The sequence below is a fragment of the Alligator mississippiensis genome, chromosome 4 (genome assembly GCF_030867095.1).
Source record: "Alligator mississippiensis isolate rAllMis1 chromosome 4, rAllMis1, whole genome shotgun sequence".
In the NCBI taxonomy this organism is placed as follows: Eukaryota; Metazoa; Chordata; order Crocodylia; family Alligatoridae; genus Alligator; species Alligator mississippiensis.
This window is the reverse complement of record NC_081827.1, coordinates 214,427,492-214,450,871: the sequence shown is the minus strand read 5'-3', so window position 1 is coordinate 214,450,871 and position 23,380 is coordinate 214,427,492. Positions and strand designations below refer to the sequence as shown.

The 23,380-nt window shown below is 46.4% G+C and overlaps 1 protein-coding gene across 2 annotated transcripts in view; it reads right to left on the bottom strand.

Moving 5' to 3' along the window:
• The window catches only part of ABCB11 (ATP binding cassette subfamily B member 11), a 107,541-nt gene that overhangs the window by 72,304 nt on the left and 11,857 nt on the right, over window positions 1–23,380 (bottom strand). For both annotated transcript variants that reach the window (XM_014599466.3, XM_014599467.3), the window contains 4 exons: window positions 23,207–23,309; window positions 12,931–12,952; window positions 11,838–11,888; window positions 11,686–11,734 (listed from right to left, as the gene is read on the bottom strand). In XM_014599466.3, coding sequence (XP_014454952.2) covers window positions 11,686–11,734; window positions 11,838–11,888; window positions 12,931–12,952; window positions 23,207–23,282 — 198 coding nt within the window. In that variant the 5' untranslated portion in view covers window positions 23,283–23,309. The remainder of the gene's footprint in view (window positions 1–11,685; window positions 11,735–11,837; window positions 11,889–12,930; window positions 12,953–23,206; window positions 23,310–23,380) is intronic.

The following is a 23,380-nucleotide window of genomic DNA, read 5'->3' as shown; positions in this document are numbered from 1 at the left end:
CGTATTGTCATGATGTGTCAGACAATGCTCCAGTACCTTGAGGAATCCTAACAATTCACATTTTTGGGCCGAATTGTCATCCGGGTAGGCTTGAAATATTTCCTTATCGTGACAAGCCTTGCACTAGTACCCATAGCCTCCGCCATGTCGGGAGGTTCCATCTGAAGCCATCCATGCCGAGGCAGAGGTTCCATACAGTGTAGGGACCTTTTCCTCATCTCCTGGGCTAGGATTGGGCATTGTATCTTCAAACTTCCAGCAGTGCCAGTTGTAATGGTGGGTAAGCACCAACGTATTCCACGTTTTAGGCTCCCCCTGAAAATGCGGGTCGACCTTTTCCGCATCCAGCAAGGGTAACAATGTGGCACCGGGAGCGTGTAGTGTCCCGTGCCCCCTTGCTAATGGTTCCACTAGTTGTCCAGCCAGGAGGATTTTCCCTATAGCTCCATACCAGTGTTGTGCCTCTTGAAGTGTCTTATGGGCAGTGTATACTAGCTCATCATGAGGGTTGTGCACAACAGCCCATACGTGGTTTGTGGTGAACCCAAGGGTTACGATTAATGGCTCGCCAAGATCGATTGCGTGGAGCTCTGTGTTTTTAACCGTGGCTAACAGGCGAAGTAGGTTCCGCTGATCTCCTTCCGTCCAAGGTGTGGATTTTCAAGATTTGTCACGGATCTGTCACTGTAATTTAGTAAGGAGCGCAAAATAACTGGGTTCAACATAATGCCGGTACTAGTTCAAGTGACCTAAAAGCTGTTGAAAGTGTCTCTAAGTAACAGGGAGGAATGTCCTTAATGGATCGATGTTAGGACCATCATGTGAGATTCCGTGGCGGATGGAGCCAATATATCGGGTGCTGAGGAACGTGATGTCATCTACAGGATGTAGGCACGACTTTTCCTCGTTGATCGTCCATCCTTCACTCTGAAGGTGAGTGACTAGTTGGTTAACTATATTAATAACGACGGAACTATCACGACCCATGATAGCAATGTCATCGACATAACTCCAGATTCTTAATTCCTCCTCTGGGGGAAGAGAATGTGAGGCATGAAAATTTTTCAGGGTATTGTTCATGGCACCAGTAGCCAGCGACGGAGCATTGCGATACCCCTGCGGGCAAACCATCCATCTGTACATAGTGCCATCAATGCACATATTTAATACTCCTTCAGGGTCAGTTATCGGAATTGAAAAGAACATGTTTTTTAAATCCAGTGTGACCCCAACCCACTTACTTTGCTGGAATTGAGCCATCTTGAACATGCATTGTGGTAGAGTAGAAGGATTAGGTTGTTGAAGTACTTGACATCTTTTGTTGACCTCCCTGTCACGGTGGGGTCCTTTAGGAGGGCTGTGATCTCCCTGAGGTCCCTCGCTCCGTGTCAAGGCCGGCCCAAGGCACCCTCTTATTCTCTCCTGCCACGTCTTGCTGGTAAATATAAGGTTGGGAGGCTGCCTATGACTCCCTGGGCACGGCTACTCGGGACCTCTGTCCCCGCAGTTCTTCCAGACTCCTGTGGTCTCCCGGTATGACGGGTGCTCCCCAAACACCCCAGCCTTATGGGCTGCACGTGGCTCCTACCGCCCCTAATACCACACCCCAAGCCTCGCTGATGTGAAAGACGTTGGTGTGTCTGCACGCCTGCTTCCCGGGCCCTTCTTCTATAATACACTAGTCCCCTCTGGGATGTCCCCTCTAGCCGCCGGTCTTTTAGGCCCACCGCACCACTACCCTCTCTAGTACGGGCTCACCGCGCTGCTACTCCCCGTCCTCTCGGGGGCCACCGCAGCACCTTGCCCTTCCCTGGGACGCTGTACTGCTAACCCTTTCTGTCTGGGTCCACCGCAGCACCCTTCCCCTGTCCTGGGTTCTCCACGGTGCTAGCCTGTTACCGGGCTCGCTCCTCCTGTCCTGGGTTTCTCAATCGGGCCCCTCTTGGGCTCCTCAATATCGCCCCGCTCTAGGGCTCCTCAATATCGTCCCGCTCTAGGGCTCCTCAGTAATCGCCCCTCCCTGGGGCTGGGGTCTATGCACCCCGCAAGTGACGCCCTTGCTGGCGTCTGCTGTGCCCATCCTGGGCTCCCTAATATGGCGCTCCCCCTCTTTGGGGCTCGCCATGCCCACCTTGGGCTCCTCAATAGACCAATATGGCGCTCCCCCTCTTTGGGGCTTGCCGTGCCCACCTTGGGCTCCCTGATAAAATCACCCCTCTCTCTGGGGCTGGGGTCTACGTACCCCGCACACAACCCGGGGTCTGTGTCCCCCGTCCGCAACCCACTGGTTGCACCCGCAACCCACCAGTTGTGCTCCTCACTGCCAGCTGCGCCTGCACTGGCGCGTAAGCTGCGCCTTCACTGGCGCTGTGAAAATAATGCGCCCTCCTGGCGCTAGACTGCGCCCTCACTGGCGCTAGGGCACCCCACCCCTATGGGATCCCTATGAGGCTCAGCCACTCCTCTCTGAGGTTAACTGACCTCATGACTGTGCCCTGTAACTCTCAGGGCCTAGCGCACCCTCACTGGTGCCGGGGCCTCACACTCCCTTGTGAGTCCCCGATGAGGCCTCCTCCAACCCCTACAGCCTCACCCAAACCTCCGGTTGTAATATCACAAACACAACTTCAAGCCTCCCGGCTATAACTCAAACACAACCCAAAGCCACCTGGCTATAACTTAACATCATGGCTTAACTCTGCTCAAGCGGTACTTGCTGTTAGCCCCGTGAGCTCCTGCCTCTCTGGCTGCTGGCAGGGAACTGCCAGCCTGGCCTCAGCCCTGGGCTTTATAAGGGCCAGGCCCTGCCCGCTACAGGCAGCTGGCTCCCCTTAGTTGCTCCGGCAACCCGCAGCTGCGCTTGTTACCCTGGCAACCCTCAGCTGGGCTCGTTATGACATGCCAGGGCTCTGTCTCTCTCTCCCTGGCAGTGTCTCCACTCTAGGAGCAGGAGCACCGAGGTGCCCTGCGACACTCCCTATAATCGACGACTAGCCGGGCTTCGTTGGGTTTTCCAGGTTTCACAACTCCCCATCCTGGTGACAGGTAGGTGCTAGCAGTTACGGTTTTAATACAACCTCGTTGCTCGAGTCACCGCAGGAGGTCAGTAAGGGACTTTTTTAGGGGACCCTTGGTTGGGATTGGTCGATACCGCCAGGTAGAGATGTTACGAAGCATTGGTCGATGCCAATCTTGCTCTGGGATAATAATGGGTAACGCTTGTAGCACTTGTTCTTTAAGGTCAAGCGCTTTAATCCCCGGGATTCCTAGAATGTTGATGCCCCCTAACACAGCCTCTAGAGCATATTGAAGACCTTGGACTAAGAATTTGACTTTTGTTGTGACTGCAATAGCGTTAAGTCCTTGTACCTTAATCGTTTTGGTGGTTTTCTGGTGGGGTATTGTTGAGGTAATTACATTAACTTGAGCTCCAGTATCGAGGAGGAAGAGTACTCGTTGTTGGTCATCTGGATCAGCAGGGTCGTAGACAGTAAGTTCGGCATAAGGACGAGGGTCAGTGGGGCCAGGTTTGAGTTGGAGAAGGCCGCCGGCAGAGCCGACGGCCATTACTCGTTTTTTCGTTGGTCCTTGAACGTGAATCCCAATGCTTCGGCCAGACGGTGTTGGGTCTTATCCCCCAAAATACACAGCTGCTGTTTCGTGAGTCCGGAATGATTGAGAAGGAACCCAAACATGTTCTTTTCCTCGAATGTTCTTTGAGGTGACCACCATAGCTCTCGCTGGGAGTTAAGTTCTTGACGTCTTGGTCTCGGTGCTTCGACTGGGTACGCTGAAGATCGGTCTTTTACATCATTAGAAGTTCCTTCACTTTGTTTCATGAGCGCCTCCAATCGTGGGAGATGGCCCAAGAGATTTCCTACTGGCTGACCCGCCATCGGGTTCAGAAAGAGTCGGAGCGTAACAGCATTTGTCCCTCCAGATACCTCTACACAGGCGTCTATAGCTTCCAGAGGCGTTGGAATTGCTCCGGGGTCTGATAAGTGGCAATGAGCCCATCTCTCTTTGTGTTGGGCTGCCGCTAGCCCCATCGGATTCACTCTTGGGCTCCATGAAAGATATGACACCCCAATTATGGCCAAGAGAAGTTGTTCCGCAGTGGCCTTCTGCGGGCGACCCCCGCAGAATTTGTGTTTTGTGTTGTGTTGGAATTTGTGGATTTGTGTTGTGTTGGAATTTGTGGATTACCTGTCCCAGTACAAGCGCCGGGAGTGGGATGGGCCAGTGTGTACTGTCTGTGACCACGTTCAGATCAGTAGCATGCCCTCCGCTCCACGCTGCTTGTCGGGTCAGGGCACTTGCTTCTTCCTTGTCTAAGATGTCAGATCCAAATTCTACCATTAGTCGCCCCAGCCACATGGCCAAAGTCTCTTCTGGTTTTATTTTAGATTCCCTGCAAAGTTCCTGTATTTCTAGTCGAGTGCGTGTGCAAGAGGTAACAGTGGTATGCGTGGTACCTTCTTCATCTGCAACACGCTTCATTACAGCTATTGGGTGAGCTGCGGCAGAGAGAGAGTTAAATTCTTCAGGTGGGAGCGCTGGATACATCCCTCCTCCCATTGCCCCCTCCCCATGGCAAGGAGGCGGGGTCATTAGGAACAGCATCACCTCAGGTGGCGGGGTTGCTAGACGGATTTCCACCGGTTCTTCCGAAGCTCCAACCCTCTTTTCCAGGTTCTCCCAACAGCTCGTGTTTCTCTCAGCGCCATTTTCTATCAGCGGCACCATGTGGCCGGCACGATTGATAAGCGTCACTCTGGAGTTCTCCGCCATCCGCTCCAGCGACTCCTTGCCCGTCGTATCCAGTTGAACCTCCAAATTTGCATATTCCCTTAGTAGACCCGCTACTGAACGGAACAACACATTCATCATTTTTCCCTTTTTCCACTTGGTTAAACCCCATCTGGTCGCGTGACGGCCCTTGGTCTCTAGATACTCCCGGAGCTGAACAAGGAGCTCATGACCCCGCGACCCAGGCACCAAATCCGGACAGTTGAACCAGTCTGTTGGGGTGGGTTCCCCTCCTTCCCTCAGTTATCGGGTGCATTGAGCAAACTCCTGAGCGGGGGTCAGCTTTTCTGCCTTCTGCGCCTTCACCCTGGCTAGGGATATGGCCGATGTTTCCTCCAGGGGTCGATAGTAGACCCGGTCGCTCCCCATTATACACCCGAACTCCCCAAGGGATAGCTTTGTTCTCCATTCTTTTATGACCGCTTCTTCTTTCTTTACGGAGAAGTAGCCGTCAATATTTCGTTCATCCCCTTCTACCGCCTGGTGGTAGGCGATATGCGCCCATAGATCGTTTGCATTTTCCACGCAGCGGATCCCGGTGTGCCAAGGGCAGCACCCAATTAGGTTCGTCTCCATCACCATGCCCTTAAATCCCATCCTCGTCGCCATGTCTCAGACAGCCGGAGCCGACTTGAGGTGATCTATAAATTGCTCGGCTGTTGGGCGGGCTGGTGAATGGAGAGGCAGACAAAACGTATTGGTTGCAAAAAGTCTTTACTTACGCCGCTAGTAGCCGCGATGCAGGTGGTCCGATCGCTTAAATAATTACACGAGTTGCTCCAGCTGGCGAAAACCCGGGCCAGCGAATCCATAAACGAACCAGGCATGCAGGAAAAGGGGTTACGTCAAGGGATAGCATTTGGCGATGGGGAGAAAAATCGATAGTTGATCAGGCTATCGATTCACTCTGCCACGAGTCAGGAATTCTCTTAAGTCACTCTGCAGCATGCTCAAAGTTCTCCGACTTGGGCGGAAGTCGCACGGAATTTTATACGGCTAACAAGCCAATCACTAGCCGCCACGTAGGAATAATTTAGAATCGGCCAATGATGGGACACAAATTTGCATACGAATGGCAGGAACTCTCTTGCACCGGAGTTTTCTGTTGCAACAGAAAACTTTTGCTGTGCACAGAGACTCTCATGTGGCAGGAAAATTCCATCGTGCCGAGGCACTCAAAATCATTGGGTTATGACATCATGGAGTAAATAATTTATAATTTACTTCTAGTGGTTTTGTGGTTCTATGGTAGAAATCTGATTAAATATGACAGTTTCAGAATAGGATGGCAAATAAGTTTATACAATATTAATGTATACATTTTTAGGGATGTAGTAGATGTAAGCTCTATTTGCTCAAAGGACTGAACTATGGTAGAACATTGAATCAAGTATATATGCAGGTATAGTAAAGTGTCAAACGACAACATAGAGCAAATACAAAACCTTTGCAGTGGATAGAAGGCAGGAGAAAAAAATTATAGAGTAGGAGCATGGACACACAATACATTTACATCAGTATAACTTATGTCAGCTGTGTACACCACTGTGATGCTTCCCTGAGGTCTCTTCCGATCCCAGTGCTTTGGGGGAGGGTCAGAAAAACAGCATAAAAAGCATTGTTTGAACTGAGCTTTCTCTGTGCCTTCACACTTACAAGTGACATGAGTTTTGCTCTGAACAGTTTGAGGTGCAGTTTCCCAGAAACTCCTTTACCTATCTCCTTGAAACATGACAGGCTTTGTGGTCTCAGTAGGGGCTACCATCCCTGCTGTTTTCATTGAATCAAGAAAGAAATGGCAAAGTCATAGGCATTTTCATTATTCCCCATTATAACCCATGGGCGAAACGTCAAAACAGCATCGAAACAGCGAAACAATTTTGATGATACAAAACACAACAGTGCTTCAAAACAGCAAAACGAAGCACTGTCCCTTCAAAATGGAAGTCGAAACAAAACGGTGCTGTTTTGCACAGCCCTTGTTTCCACTGTCTGTAAGCCCCCTTTTTCTTTTTTAAACGATCCTTTATTCCTCTGGTAAACCAAGAGGGCTTCCTGGTCCCTTTCTCACCTTTCCTGCATACAGGAATGGACATTTTCTGCACTCTAAGGATCACTCCTTTGAGGAATGGTCACCCTTCCTGAACTCCCTTCCCCTCCAGTCCCTCTTCCCATAGGGTCTCTCCCACTATTTTCCTAAGCTCACTGAAGTCAGCTTTCCTGAAGTCAAACACTTCCCTGCCCTACGACGGATAGTGAATTCTATCATCTCATGATCACTATCTCCCAGATTATCCACAATTTTCAGATCTCCCACCAGGAGAGATCTCCCTTTAGCTAGAACCAAATCCAACAAAGCTTTCCCCCTGGTTGGCCCGTTCACCTCCTGTACTAAATAAAGTTGTTCTACGCAGGTTAAAAACCTATGTGACCAGTCAGATCTGGCCAAGTGCTCCTCCCAGCAAATGTCTGGGTAATTGAGGTCACCCGTGACAACCATATCCCTTGAACGTGTAGCCACCATCAGTTCTCTGGAAACTTCCAGCTCCAGCTTCTCCTGGTGTGGCAGTCTGTAGTAGACACCAACCATCAAGTCCCCATCTCCTTATCCCCCCCAGTATCTTGGCCCACAGGGTCTTGAGTTGCCCTTCTCTCAAAGCAATTTGGGTCTCCAAGGTGGCATACCACTCCTTTACATAGAGAGCTACACCTCCTCCCTTCTTCTCTACCTGATCCCTTCTGTGCAGCCTGTAGCCCTCTATGCATACAGTCCAGTCATGCATGGTATCCCAGTGGGTCTCCGTTATTCTGACAAGATTATATTCCCTATTTGCTAGCAGGAATGCCATTTCCTCCTGCTTATTCCACATACCCCTAGTGTTTGTGTATAGACACTTAAGTCCCCCATTGGTAACCACCAGTTCTCCACCGCCCCAATGTTGTTCCAACCTCTCAGCACCTGCCTGACTGCCTTTTCCATGTCCTTCCTGCTTGGTTGTCTCCCCTGCTTGCATTCGTGCTTGCACACCCATCCCCTAATGCACCTAGTTTAAACATGTTTCTTTAGAGATACCAGCTACTCCAGGATAAGCTGAAGACACAGACGCCCACCAGTGTAAGGACGTGGACAGATGTATCTTTTGAAGTGTTCCGCATACCTTTGAAATGCTTTAAAGGGGCAGCTGTACAAATGTACATGCCCTCTGAAGCATTCCAAAAGCAGCCAAAACATTCCAAAAAAGGTACCTCTTGGAAGGAAGTACTTCCTGGAAGCATTTCACGTTTGTGTTACCTCTTCACAGGGACAGAGACCCCCAGAATCCCAGAGTGCTCTGATCTATCCTTTTCATGGAAAAGGGAGAGAGAGTGGGGTGAACTATCTAGCAAACTGACTGACAGCTTCCTAGACTGCTCAGCAACCAAACTGATGCACCTTGGCCACTGCTGTCCCCAACAAAGCACCTGGAGCAGTGGCACCAACAGCATCAAAAGTGATTGAGCTGGTAGTACTTGAGGCACTTGTACTTCCCTAGCTGTTGGGGTATTCCAGGCATGGCAGGACCCCACACCCTTATGCCACATGGGACCCCCATGCACATGGCACAAGAGCTGTGATTCCAGCTCTCCAGGCTCCAACCCCCTTTTACCTCTCCTCTCAAGTGGGAGGGAGAGAAAGGAAGTTTGGAGGATTGGTGTTGGAGGCTAGAATACTAATGGAAGGACCCTCCCACTGTCACCAAAAAACCCCCACACTCCTACTGCTAATTCTTCTGCCAGACCTCCCTATCTGCGCAACTGTCTCCACCACCTGACACCACCCTGTGCCCCCCACTGCTGGAGTCAGGATTTTGGATCTCCAGTCTCCAATTCCCATATATCTCCAGTTCCAAGGGGGGTGGTAGGCAGGGGTTGAAGAAAGGTCATGGTCTCTGGTCTCCTGGTTCTGGCAGCCAGGTAGTCAGTGGAATGGAAGGAGAGCATCCATTGACATTGGCTCCACCCCACTCCTTTTCATCCCATGGAGGAGAGTAGATCCACAGCTCTGGGAGAAGGGGAACTACAGAGGGGCACTGACAGCCTGCTCTTTTCCCACCACTCCATTGGGCTTGAGGAGAGGGGGGAATTGTTGGGACACAGAGGCCTTCAGGCCTGGGTTCGACCTTTGTGCTCAGCTCAAGCTGCATGTTTAGCTTAAATTGTGGATAAGACCTGCACCCAGCGAAAGGAGCAGATGGAAAAATACTGTCCCTGACTTAAAACTAATCAGGAATTTGGCTAACTAAATTGAATAAATATAACCTGGGCAAAAGACAAACAGTCAGAAAAAATTTACCCCCACCTAAGAATGAAAAGATTACCTCAGAATAGAAAATTCCAGTTAAAGGTATTTTTGGCAAACAGAAGCAAGATTATTAATATACATTAGGAGGAAGGCTTAAGTTAATTTTATGTATTAAGAAATGCAAGCTATATTGTGTATAAAGAGAAGTGGAAGAATGTACCCTTTGGAACACTCCTGAAGAAAGCCTGAAGAGATACTTTCACCGATTCAAGATCATGTCTTGACATCAGACGTGGGGGCCAGGAGCCCCGGACAAGATTTCACGGCCTGATCAACCAGTGAAGTTGTGTTCGCAACATTTTGGGGTGGTAACCATCTACTTTGACTAGCTACAAACCTAAAATTTTTAACTGCTATCATGGATCATATTTGTGGGAGTCCAGTGGGAAAAATAATGCAGCAGGGAAACCAGTATAGATTTGTAGCAGGTAGATCATGCCTGACCGATCTGGTTTTGTTTTATGACAGGGTCACAAAATGTTTAGACACAGGAGTAGGGATGGATGTCATTTTCTTGGATTTTAGCAAGGCCTTCAATATGGTATCTCATCCCATTCTCATAAATAAATTAAGAGGCTGTGACATAGATGTTTACACAGTCTGGCAAATTGTCTTAGCGTTCACACCCAGAGAGTGGTAGTAGATGGGTTGGTATTGACCTGGAAGGATGCAGGTAGTAGGGTCCTGCAGGATTTGGTCCTTGGACCTGTACTCTTCAATATCTTCATCAGTGACTTGGATGTGGGCGTGACATGTACTCTGTCCAAGTTTGTGAATGATACTAAATTGTGGGGTGAAGTGCACACTTCGGAGGGTAGGGAACAATTACAGGCAGACCTGGACGGGTTAGAGAAGTGGGCAGTACACAATAGGATGCAGTACAACAAGGACCAGAGCAGAGTGCTGTACCTAGGGTGCAAAAATATCCAGCACACCTACTGGCTGGGAAGTGACCCTCTCAGCAGCACAGAAGCAGAGAGGGATCTCGGAGTCATAACTCCAAGATGAATATGAGTCGTCAGTGTGACGAAATCATCAGCAAAGCTAACCGCACTTTATCATGCACCACCAGATGCATGACAAATAGAACCAAGGAAGTGATACTTCCCCTTTATGTGGCATTGGTCAGACTGCAGTTGGAGTACTGCATCCAGTTTTGGGCACTATACTTCAAGAAGGATGTTGATAGACTCGAGAGGGTCCAGAGGAAGGCCACTTGTATGGTTAGGGGCTTACAGGACAAGCCTTATGAGGAGAGACTGAGGGACCTGGACCTCTTCAGCCTCTGCAAGAGAAGGCTGCGAGGTGATCTTGTGGCTGCCTACAAATTCATTAGGGGAATGCAGCAAGGGATTGGAGATGCTCTGTTCACCAGGGCACCTCTTGGGGTAACAAGGAACAATGGTCACAAACTGACAGAGAGCAGATTTAAGCTAGATATCAGGAAAAACTTCACGGTAAGGGTGTCCAAATTTGGATTGGGCTTCCAAGGGAGGTGGTGTTCTCCCCTACTTTGGTGGTCTTTAAGAGAAGGCTGGATAGGCATCTGACTGGGGTCATATGGCCCTAGCACTCTTTCCTGCCTAATCAGGGGGTCGGACTTGATGATCTGTTGAAGTCCCTTCCAACCCTAGCACCTATGAATCTATGAATCTACTCCAGTTAAGGTTTAATAAACTTATTTTTAGTTTAGGACAACCGTGTCTTAGTCTCCTTGCCTGGTATAAGACCCATTATAGCATCATAGGGCTGCAACAGAACAGAGCATGGAGCCCAACCCCTGTAGCACCCCACAACTGGAGAGCACATGGCTGCATGCAACCACACTTACTTTGAAGTGTTCCAGTCAAAAGGCCCTACAAATACTACCTTTTAAAATGTTTTTAATGTTACTCCTGTCTGCACCCCACTTTATATTTGGATAGTTCTACTCTTGAGGATTTTCCCACAGTGATTTTATCCTGCCAAAATAGTGCTGTCTCAGGCTCAAAAATGAAAAGATTTTCAACAAAGAGAAAGAGGGAGAGGGGAAATCAGGAGAGGGCAAAAGGGTGAAAATATTGTTATTTTGTAAATCTTATATTTATTAACATTATTAATCATATTCTTCACTACCCTAGTGAGAAATAAATAGTTATAACTGGTGTGTGTCCACAGCTACCACAGGAAAGCCATTTCCTACAGGCAAACAGGCTACTATCTTTTCCATACCCACCTACAGATAAGCACTGTAATAGACCCTATGCTCAGGATAGCTGTTTGTCTAGTTGCTCCAGACTATGTTGCAAACAAACCAGTATAATTATACCAGTACAAATGTGTCCTGAATCCAGGCCCTAAGGGTGAAATTCTAATTGTATTTTAGTCAATGCTAAAACTCCTACTGAGTTAAATGGGGCAAGTTTTCACCCAAGATGTTTTAATTCTTAGAATTTTTGACTGAACAGTGACATAGTATTACAACCATAAAAATTAATGTGAATAACCCCACAGAATAATATATATGCAATATTTTAATCCAGCACTTTCATTACCAGTTCAAAGAAGCCAATCCGGATACTGTTTTCTTTCTTGTTCGATGACCTTTTAGAAAGTAAAATGTACAGTTAAGAGATGCACTCTCTAGACATGAAGTTTATGTTCTCTTCAATAATAATGATTATACAGTGAACTGAATTTAACTCACTTGTCCCCCTTTTTCTTCTTTGGAGGAGGTTCCTCATGTATACAGAAATACCTAGCAAATTAGAAGTTTTAGCATAAATCTTTTATTCTCTTCATTTAATCTCCAGTATCACATATTACATTGAAAATTTACCCAGACAGCTTCATTTTTTAAAAATTCTACATGGTTTAGACTTGACTCTCAAACTGGTTCTTGGCCAGCTATCTGATATTGTTTTTTTCTGCAAGTTTTAAGCATTTGCACATTGTAGAACAGCTCTAATTGTCAATATATATTGAACATACTGTTTTTTAGGCCTGAGTATTCACTCACAATCATGCTGGGGCAGTGGGGGAGGGTATGTTAGAAAGGAAACCAGTGACTGCATAAAATCCCCCATGCTGCTGATCCTGTAGAAACCACTCTGTCCAAGACTGCCCTCTGGTTGGTGCTTCATAGGTCAAAGAAGCAGCTGCCAATATTCAGCACTCTTCTCCACCAAGGAGAAATATTTTGTGATTCAAAAACATGCAGACTTATGCAGGTGAGTCTATAGTTAGCTTCTGCTTCACAGCACCATGATTAGAATGGAGACTCTGGGTTTTTGAGTTTATTTGACATTTTAAAAAAAAATGTAGCAATGCACTGAAACTATAGTACTCCTGTATACTTTCTGAAGCCTAAGCTCATGATCTATGTAGTGCTATGTATATGAAATCTGTTTTCCCAATAGGATCCCTGTGGGTTCAAGAAACTTTCAGGAATTGCTGGAGGAGAAGCACCCTCAATTTTGGCCTGGTGTCATGCAAGATAACTAAACAATAAAATAATGCTAGTGACTAGTGATGACAGGGATAGACACAAAGGGAAAATGTTTGTTAGGAAGACTTGGTTGTTTAGTTCTCATTGCTCTACGTTTTCTAAAACTCTGATCCATGAATCTTAAAAAAAGACTGCTTTACTCTACTCTTATCAGTTGTATCAAGTAGCACAGCTTAACAAATCAAAGGTATAGCTTGACATTAAATACTGTAAATGCCATACATGCATCAATTTCATGTGATAACATCTAACTTCCTTTGATATTCCAAAAAGAATTGATTGTTCCACTTACTCTGGTTTCTGAAAGCCGTTATCTGTTAGGAAAATAAATGCACACTCTAGTTAATAATAATTGTTAAAGTGTATATTCTTTAGCAGACATGTTCTCAAATGAGGGGAAAAAGAGACCGTAAGGACCCCAGGGACCAGAAACCTCATTCCCACTGGTACATCTTATATTGGTCAAATAATTCATTGAAAATAATTAATTCATTGCTAATATGCTCTATTCTCCTTGTTTACATTAACAATTATTGTATTTTAATACAGCATAAATAAATAGAATATATGACATATAATGCTGTTAATTATTACATGAATAACAATTTTCCTGTCCAGGATGGTCAGGACTGCTTTACCCTAAAAGTCCCATTTGGCCAACATGGTTAAGACATGACAATTCTGCAGCCAGCAGTCCACAAGGCTGTGATCCGGTTAGCATTTGTATGCCATCACCTCTGGGCCCCCCAGCCACTGACAAGGACCCACTTACAGCTAGATCAAACAAGCATTTGGAAGAAGTCCAGAGTGATTCTAAATATTAAGAAAATATGTTAATCTGACATAGTATGCCACCAAGTAACAAATAATTTGATTATGAATCATTTTTGCCACTGCTTCATCTGGGCAGTATTTCAGAGTGCTGGTAACTTGGAAGGAGTGCTTAGGGAAGGGGCTGTGACCCATAACCTTTTGTGGCAGCCAACAGAAATTGACAGGGCAAGGGCAGCCCTGTCCCTGGAGAGGAAGGCAAAGCTATCACACTACAGTCCCCTCCTGGGAAGCCTCTGAAGGACTTGTGTATTAAAGTTTCAGGCCAATTCTCAGGCCTCAGCAAAGTTTAGAATCATGATTTGCTTTAATTAAGTCTTGCAATAGCTTGTATGAAAAATCCTTTTCCTCTTATTTCCTCCCCAATTCACTAACACTGTACTCAGCATCATTACTTCATACTGACAAACATTCACAGAAGATAAAAAGAAATCCTAGTAGCTAGGGTCTCTTCTGACTACCTACCTTCATCTCACCTTGTACTGGAAGCACAGTATTTCCACTGCTTCTTGGGCTTTTGTACATATTCTCATGGGGATGGCAGATGGAATTAGTGGGGGATTTGGGCTAGATCTACAGAAGAACATGGTCATTACAGTGCTGAGTGTCACAATGCCTCTCTACTTGCCACCAATCAGAAAACCACAGTCAAACTGTTAGGTCCTCAGGCTTCCCTGACAACTTACAACACATGAGGAAAGTGAAATACGCTGTGATAACTGGGGCCTACAGACAAAAAGGACTTTGCATGCACCTTAGTCTGTGTTAGCAGTAACTTGTAAGAATGACCTCCTCTTTATGGAACTGTCGTCCCTTTTGTTACTTTTTCTGTCCATTAGGCCTAATCCAATATCAATCCATTGATTTCTGATTTATCCTCTCCTTATAATATACCACTGTATTACCATTATATTACCATTGGAGTAGACTATTGGATTTTCCTATTGCCTTGAGCTGAAAATATGTTTGTCTGTTTCTTTGCCATTGAGTTATGTATTATTAGTATCTGACTTATCCACATTCTGAAATAAAAAAGATTATATTGTTTTATTCGATATAACTTGAACCAGTAGGCAAGCCTGAGTTGTAATGTTTTCAGTACTGTAGGCCTGTTATGAAATTTGTAGTGATAGAATTTGTGAGGTTTTAGTATTACAGTTTACTAAGTAATTTAATTACATTGAGCTGATGCATACATGCTAATGTGTCAGCCAGCTTGGAATCCAATATGGCTATCACAACAGAAATGTTATAATCTCCTCAGTTCATACAATGTTGGTTTAATCACTGGGATTAATGACAAAACCAATCCTAGTGGGGGCTGAAATATTGATCAAAAAATGAATTAATGGCAGTCATTTTGGATTCCCATATGGCAGCTACATGCACATCTTGCCAGATTGGTAACATGACTTTTCTGACATGGGTAGATCAAATCTACCTGATACACACTGTTGCCACTTGTGGCAATGAGCTGCCTAATAAAACAAAATCTAGAGACCTTATTGGTCAATTTGTACACTACTATTAGTAATAAAAAAAGAATTAAATCTGTACAAGTAGAACAGAGTTGTTTTGGGGTTTTATAATAAAATTAAAACTTACACACACCTCAAAAGCTGATGCAAAACCCAAGCCAACGTATTCTTATTAGCCAGAAGAAACAAGCACAGAAGGAAAATATTTTTTTCAGACTCCTTACATAGAAAAGTTGTATTTAGATTTTCTGCAACCACACAGGAAAACTTTTTCTGTTGCTGCAATGACTTCCCCTCTTAGTATCAGCTGCTCATCTTTAACCCGTTAGTACCAAAAAATCCCAAAGAGGGAAAGTCTTTTGAGAATTTTCATTAAAGCTGCTGTTGCTTGTCCTGCCACTAAATTTCTGGACCAATGAGGAGTCCTGTGAGCAAGACTATAGGAAGCTATTGCAAATTTACTTTGTAGGTCAGAAAGACTCTCAGTGTGAGAAGTATGACTTTGGCTATCAGAGAGCTGGATCTTTAAGTCTCTTGCTTGGCTGCAGCAAGGAACATGAGCAACAGCCAAGAAGAGTCTGGGACAACACAGGTCTCCAACAGGCCAACCATGACCCTCACCCATGAACTGTAATGGCTCTTTAAAATTACTGTTTTCAAAATGAATAATAACTGAATTTTTGTCCTATGCCCAGTCTGACTACACAGAACTTTTGGCCAAAACAATTGCATATTTGATGCCACTTTGTTTTGAAGTCAAAGAAAGTACAGAAAAATCCACTTCTACAAATGTAGGCATCGCAAAGCACCAATATAAGCTGGATGTGGAGCCAGAGTCAAACTAAAACTTTAGTCAATTCAATCCACCATTGCTGCACTGTTTTACTGTTTTCTTGCGATATGAATCTCATTATTACTTCACCAAAAAAAAAGATAGAAATTTTAAACACCTAGAACCCTGTCTTTATTTACACTGCCTATGTAGTATTTTCAATTAAAGTTTGATTAAATAGTGCATTGTAGTTTGGGAGAAATGCTGAGGTTTGAAAATGGCCTATTAATGCAAAAACTTTAAGAACCACTGACTCACCCTATATAGTCACATCCATTCTCTTTCTCTCATCCATGAATCTAATTGTTTCATGCAGAGTGGAACAGATTCAATAGGAAGAAATAAGAAAGTTCCTTCAAAGATACACCCTCTAGCAGGGGTAGGCCCCTTCAGCACAGGTGCCAGAGCATGGCATGCAATGATATTTTGCTTGGCATATGCACCTCGGGGTGGACAGCTGGGAAGAGACTGGGGCTGTGCTGCCACAACAAGGATTGGTCCCTGTCATGGCTCCCCCAGCCCTGGTATACCCACATCTTACAAGTTGAGGTTGTAGGTGTTTTTAGCACTCTACTAAAAAATGCTGCCAACCCCTGCCCTATAGTGTGTAGTCTGCTGGTTTAAGCATTTACCTGGGACATGTAGGTTAAAGAACAAAACTAAACCTGGGTTCCCCACATCGTGTCTGACAATGGGGTAGTATTAGACAAAATGGCATTGCCAAAACTCTTCCCACATATCCAAGCCTGTATGAGTGCTCTGAGAACACCCACTGGATGATGTCCTGTGTTGTAGTGTGGGTTCAGTTCACTGAGGCAGGAGCCACTTTTTCAAAGAGATTTTTCTATTCATGCTGCAAGCACCCAGGCAGCCACCAGACTCTCTTCTCCAGCTCTGTCCAATTCTGCCTAGCTCTTGAAGGCATACTATCCTTACATCTCCCCTTTCCAAGTAAAAGCAAAACCCATTTTAACCAATAACAATATATTGGTTTGTGGTACAAATAATTTAGTTTTTTTAATAAACTAACAATTTTCAATCAGTTTTTGTGGTTCGCTTTGCAGTCTTGCAGATCTGCCATGCATCACATTAGCCTCTGCACTGTCTCGGTCCATCTGTGCTGTAGTCTCCTCCATGTCCATCTTTACTTTGGATTTGTTTCTTCTCCTGTTCTTCCTGGATGTGCTACAGGTGTTTCCTGTTCCTTCTGGAGACATTTCCTTCACTTGTTTCCACTTCATAAGATCTGCCTCATGAGTGACAACTGCCTCCTGTATCCATGTTTTACCACCATGCACACATACCCTAGCTTGAGGTAGCAAAGGTTCTAGTTTTCATGACCCTATTGTCATAATAAAGCTTTTGTCTATATCTATCATGGATCTTGTAAGAATTTGCATCAGTTTGTTGTTTCTTATCAGTAGTTACCAAATTAAGTAATTTTATTTTAAATTTCCCCTTAAATAAGAGTTCATTTAAAGGAAATGCTCTATAATTTAGTAACTACAGATAAGGATCAGTACAATGCTCCTTTGCATTATTTAGCTATCTTTTTATTATTCTGGCATGTTTTCTACAAGTAGGCCTGTGCAAAGCGACTAGTATTCACTTCGGATTCAGATTTGGCTGATTCGGGGGACAATGATTCGATTCGGTGATTCGAATCACTGTCCCAAATCAATTTGGCCGAATCTGATTCGGAGATTTGGCTGCTGCCAAATTGGCTGAATCTCTGAATCACACAGGCCCCATTCCCCACCTGATCTCAATGGCTGCCCTGCCTGGCCCAGCTCCCAGCTCTTAGGCAAAAAAAAGCCTACACTAATTGGTTGCTGCCCAGCAAGGAGTGATCCCCGCTGCCCCCCACTGCCCCCCGCTGCATGGGGGGGCTCTGTCTTGAGCCCCCTGAAACCCTGAGGCCGCTGCAGGAGCTGGTAAGCCCAGAGGGTTTTGGGGGGGGTTTTCTTAAAGGGCCGGAGCTGAGGCAGGGAAGCTGGGGGGGGGCTGGAGGAGTGGGCAGGGGTTGGGGGGCTCATGACAGACCCCCCCATGCAGCATGGGGCACTGAGGGGCAATGGGGATTGCCTCCTGCCAGGTAGCACCCAGTGAGTGGGGGCTTTTTTTTTAAAGCACCAGGAGCTGGGGCAGGCAGGGTAGCCATGGGGGGGGCTGGGAGAGCAGGCAGAGGGTCCCCCATGGTCCCCTCCTCCACCCCCCCATCCTCGCCCCCTAATTACAGGCTCAGAGTCTGGGTCCAGCTGCCTGCTGCAGTGGGCAGGGACTGCCCGAATCACCAAAGATCTCCAAATCTTTTCTGAATTGATTCGGACCTTTTAATTGGTCCCCTGATTTGATTTGGATTCAGAGATTCAGCCACCTAATCAGGCCAGATCTCCTCTAAATCGAATTAGCACCTGAAGCTTCACACAGCCCTATCAACAAGTCCATCAGACTGTGGATATCTTGGGCTAGAGGTAATGTGTGTAAATCCATATTTCTTTGCAACAAGCTTGAACTCATACCTCTCAAATTGTGGTCCATTGTCATAGATTTCATAGACATTAGGGCTGGAAGGGACCTCGGAAGATCATCGAGTCCAGCCCCCTGCCCAAAGGGCAGGAAGTCAGCCGGGTTCATAGGATCCCAGCAAGATGAGCATCCAGTTTGCTCTTGAAGGTGTTCAATGTGGGCGCTTGAACCACCTCCGGTGGCAGGCTGTTCCAGACCTTGGGGGCTCGGACGGTAAAGAAATTCTTCCTTATGTCCAGCCTGAAATGGTCTTGTAGTAGTTTATGACCATTCGACCTAGTCGTCATCCCTTGGGGCGCTCTGGTGAACAAACATTCCCCCAGATACTGGTGGTCACCCCTGATAAACTTGTAGGTGGCCATCAGATCACCCCTGAGCCTGCGCTTTTCCAGGCTAAAGAGCCCCAGGGCTCTCAGCCTGTCATTGTAGGGTCTGCTTCCCTGACCTCTGATCATGTGTGTGGCTCTTCTCTGGACTCTCTCAAGCTTCTCCACATCCTTTTTGAATTGTGGAGCCCAAAACTGGACGCAGTACTCCAGCTGCGGCCTCACTAAGGCCGAGTACAGGGGGAGAATGACGTCCCGGGATTTGCTTGAGAAGTATCTATGGTTACAAGCCAGCGTTTTGGTCGCTTTACTAGCCGCAGCATTGCACTGCAGGCTCATGTTCATCTTGTGGTCAATGATGACCCCCAAGTCTCTTTCTTGCATAGCGTTGGCCAACATAGCACTGCCGAGCCTATAAGGATGCTTCGGGTTTTTCTTCCCAAGGTGGAGAACCTTGCATTTATTGGCGTTGAACACCATCAGATTCTCGTCCACCCACTTGCTGAGCCTGTCCAGGTCAGCCTGGATCACCCTCCTGTCTTCTGGTGTGGATGCTTTGCCCCAAAGTTTGGTGTCATCGGCGAACTTGGCCAGTCCGCTTCTGACTCCAGTGTCCACATCATTAATGAAGATGTTGAACAGTATGGGTCCAAGGACAGAGCCTTGGGGGACCCCACTGGTCACAGGACACCACGATGAGTGACTTCCATCAATTACTACCCTCTGGGTCCGACCCCGGAGCCAGTTTTCCAGCCAGTGAATCGTGGATTGTCAGACCTGATTACAACTAGTATGCCAAGTTTGGCAAAGATAAATTTTATGTGTGTTATTACCATTTTTGTTACCCTTCACTGGACTCTCAAATTTGTCCACATCCGGTCTGCAGTGGGAGGCACAAAACTGGACACAGTACTCCAGATGTGGCCTCACCAATTCTGAACAGAATGGAATAATCACTTCCCTCAGTCTGCTGCCAATAATTCTACTAATATAGCCCAGTATGCCATTAGCCTTCTTTGCAACAAGGGCACATTGTTGACTCATATTCTGCTTTTTGTCCACTGTAACTCCCACATCCTTTTCTACAGAGCTGCTGCTTAGCCAGTTAATCCCCAGCCTGTACCGTTGCATGGTATTGTTTCGTCCTAAGTCCGGGAATTTGCACTTGTCTTTCTTGACCTTACTGAACTTCAGAAGTAAGTGGTAGCAAGGTGGAGCTTTTTAGGATCTAATTTTGTATGTAGGTGCTTACAGGGAGAGTTAGGCAACATTTAGGTCCTTTTGTGAAAGTAGCCCTTTGCCCTCAAAAACAGACAGCACGTATGGACATATATTTCCTGGTATTGTGATATGTTCTCTGCTTTTGCCTCTTATATAAGTTACTGTTTTGCTTTAGAGTTTGCTTTCAGATTCAGTTTCACTTTAGTATCCTTTTAACTTTCCATCTGCCTCTACCTGATCTAAAAAGAAGACCAGAATGTTCACTGGCTTCTGTTCATCCTCCTTTTCAATCTCCTTTTTAATTTGGACTGTGACATGTATTTAACCAACATCTGCAAAAAAGTGACTATCAAAGAGCAAAAGAGGGAAAGGAAGTTTTAAAGCAGGGGAAGGAATGTAGGAGACCTTCACACAATTTTAAAAAACTGGGACACAGCAGAGGATTCAAAGGAGGTGTAGTGGCATGATGATAGCCCCCTTTTGGATCACACTGTGAGAGCAGCAGCTGGGGACATTTTTAAGTACCTGAAACAGGTAAAAATCCCCTTATAGTTCCATAGTAGCTAGGGTCAGGAGGGACCTGAACAGATCATCTAGCCTGACCCCCTGCCACAGGCAGGAATGAATGCTGGGTTCACAAGACCCCAGACAGGTGATCATCCAACCTCCTCTTGAATTTGCCCAAGGTAGGGGAGAGGACCACTTCCCTGGGAAGTTGGTTCCAGATTTTGGCCACCCTAACTGTAAAATATTGCCTTCTGATCTCTAACCTAAACCTATTCTCCATCAGCTTAGTACCATTGTTCCTCATCATCCTAAGTGGTGCTGGGGAGAAAAGGACTCTTCCTATTTGCTGATGGTCTCCCCTGATGAGTTTGTAGGCAGCCACCAGGTCCCCCCTCAGCCTCCTCTTGCAGAGGCTGAACAGGTTCAGGTCCCTCCATCTCTCCTCGTAGGGCCTGTCCTGCTGCCCTCTCACCAAAAGGGTGGCCCTCCTCTGAACCCTCTCCAGGCTGGCCACATCCCTTTTGAAGTGCGGCGCCCAGTACTGGACGCAGTACTCCAAATGCGGCCTGACCAAAGTCGTATAGAGGAGGAGTGTCACCTCTCTTGACCGGCTTAAGATGCATCTTTGGATGCATGACAAGGTATGGCTGGCCTTGCTGGCTGCGGTCTGGCATTAGCGGCTCATATTCATCTTGGAGTCAATAATGACTCCAAGATCCCTTTCTGCCTCTGTGCTTTCAAGATGGGAACTCCCCAGCCTGTATGAATGCTGTGGATTCCTTCTCCCAAGGTGCAGCACCCTGCATTTGTCTACGTTGAACCCCATCCGATTCTCATCTGCCCACTTTTGTAGTCTGTCTAAATCTAGTTGCAGCCTCTCTCTCCATTCAAGTGTGTCCACCTCGCCCCACAACTTAGTGTCATCAGCAAACTTGGACAACGCACTTTCAACTCCCTCGTCCATGTCGCTGATGAAGATGTTAAACAGTGCGGGCCCAAGGACCAAGCCCTGGGGGACCCCACTGCTCATATCTCACCAGGTTGAATACGACCCGTCCACCACTACTCTCTGGGTGCGCCCCATCAGCCAATTTTTTACCCATCCAACTGTGTAGGCATCAATGCCACAGTCGCTTAATTTATTGATGAGAATAGGGTGAGAGACAGTGTCAAAGGCCTTCTTAATGTCTAGAAAGCCTACGTCCATGGTGACACCATCTCCAAGGATTTAGTTACTTGGTCATACAAGGCAATCAGGTTGGTCTGGCAGGACCTGCCTTTGATGAACCCATGCTGATTGGCCCCCCACAGATGTGCTCCTTGATGATTCTCTCCAAGTTCTTCCCTTCTCAGCACACTCCCCGCTCAGTACTCTGCAATACCTCTGCTCCCGTCCCTTCCACCTTCTGCCCACTGCTGCCTAACTCCAAATTCAGAGCCAGTCCTTCCTTACTCCAGTTGCAGTGAATGGGGAGCCAGGCTCAAGTGGGCTGGTTTCCCCTCCTTGCCCAGCAGTGGGATGGTTTCTCCTCCCTGCCCAGTCTCCACAGCTGTTCCCCACTAGGCCAGGAGCAGGACCAGAAACAGGGAACCTACCCATTGCCACTGCTGTCCCTGGCCAAGCTTAGCTCCCCATGCAGATGCTTCCCACAACCCCAGCTGGAGTGAGGCAGGAGAGGCCAGGACAGCAGCAGTAGCAGGCTGCCTAGAAGTTTAAGTAGAGAGAAAAGCAGGGAAAGGGAGAGGAGGGGAGGTGCCACTGAGCACAGAGGGGAAGGGAAAGGGTATGGATAACAGTGCGGGGAAGACTCTTACCTCATTTAGGGACTTAAAGTCCTCAGCTGCTGCTTCTGCCACAGATTCTGTCCACCCTGAAGTGGGGAAGGAAGGGGAGGGCAGGGAGGGAGGGAGGGAGGGAAGGGTGCAGCACCAGTCACTGTCCCCACACTCCCTTTTTAAAATCCTGGATCCACCTATACTGAGACACCAGGGTGATGAACCTGGTATCAAAACCTAGATGCATTAGTAGACAGTTATGTAGAAAGATGAACTATATTCTCATCTATCCATAATCTATCATGGATAGATAGATTGGGATAGATGATTTCATGAGGTCCCTTCCCAGCCCTATTTTCCTATGATCTCACATGGATTTTTGTTTCAAAGCCAACATACCTATACCCACAATATGTACTAGTACATCCATATTCAACAGGCTATTTGTTACACATCAGGTCTACTGAAATTATCCATAATTCATTTCAAGAGCTGTCTAGGACTAGGAACAGACATTGTTCCCAGAAGTTGCATCTGTGTTTGTCCCAGAACAAAGATATCCCAGGATTAGTGTGTACACACATTGCCCTAATAACCACCATTTAGTGAGTAGCTGAATGCACTGCCACTTTTCTGCCACTGGTTAAATCAGGGGTGGGCAAAATGCGGCCCATGGCCTAGATGCGGCCCGCCAGGCCATTGTATCCAGCCTGTGGGACCCCTAAAAATTTTAGAAAGTTAATATCTATCTGCCCCTCGCTGCCTGTCATGCGGCCCTCGATGGCTTGCCAAAACTCAGTAAGCAGCCCTCTGCCCAAAATAATTGCCCGTCCCTGGATTAAATAATACAATCCTGGGATAACTGTATGGGCACATTTTGCAATATCCCAGCATAAACTGTTACTACTTATCTGGGAACCTTTTCTTTTTAGGATTTTCCCCAAGACAGCAGGCATGGTTGTCTGTATACTTGCACTTTGTCCCAGGATAAAATGGTTTATCCCAGTATAAATGCAACTTCTGTTTGCAGCCTAAAAGCAGCATCTAATTAAAAAGCAAACTTCTTACTTGAACCATCCAAGTCAAAAGCATGATTATCCTCTCCAAATTTCTTAATGCTGCGCAGAGCAACAGGATCAGACATGATGATTTGCTTCTATAGCCTGCAGCCCTGAGGAGACAAAAAGTATGACCAGATTTATGTCTTTCAAAATAATAAAATATTGTATGGGTTATATTTTG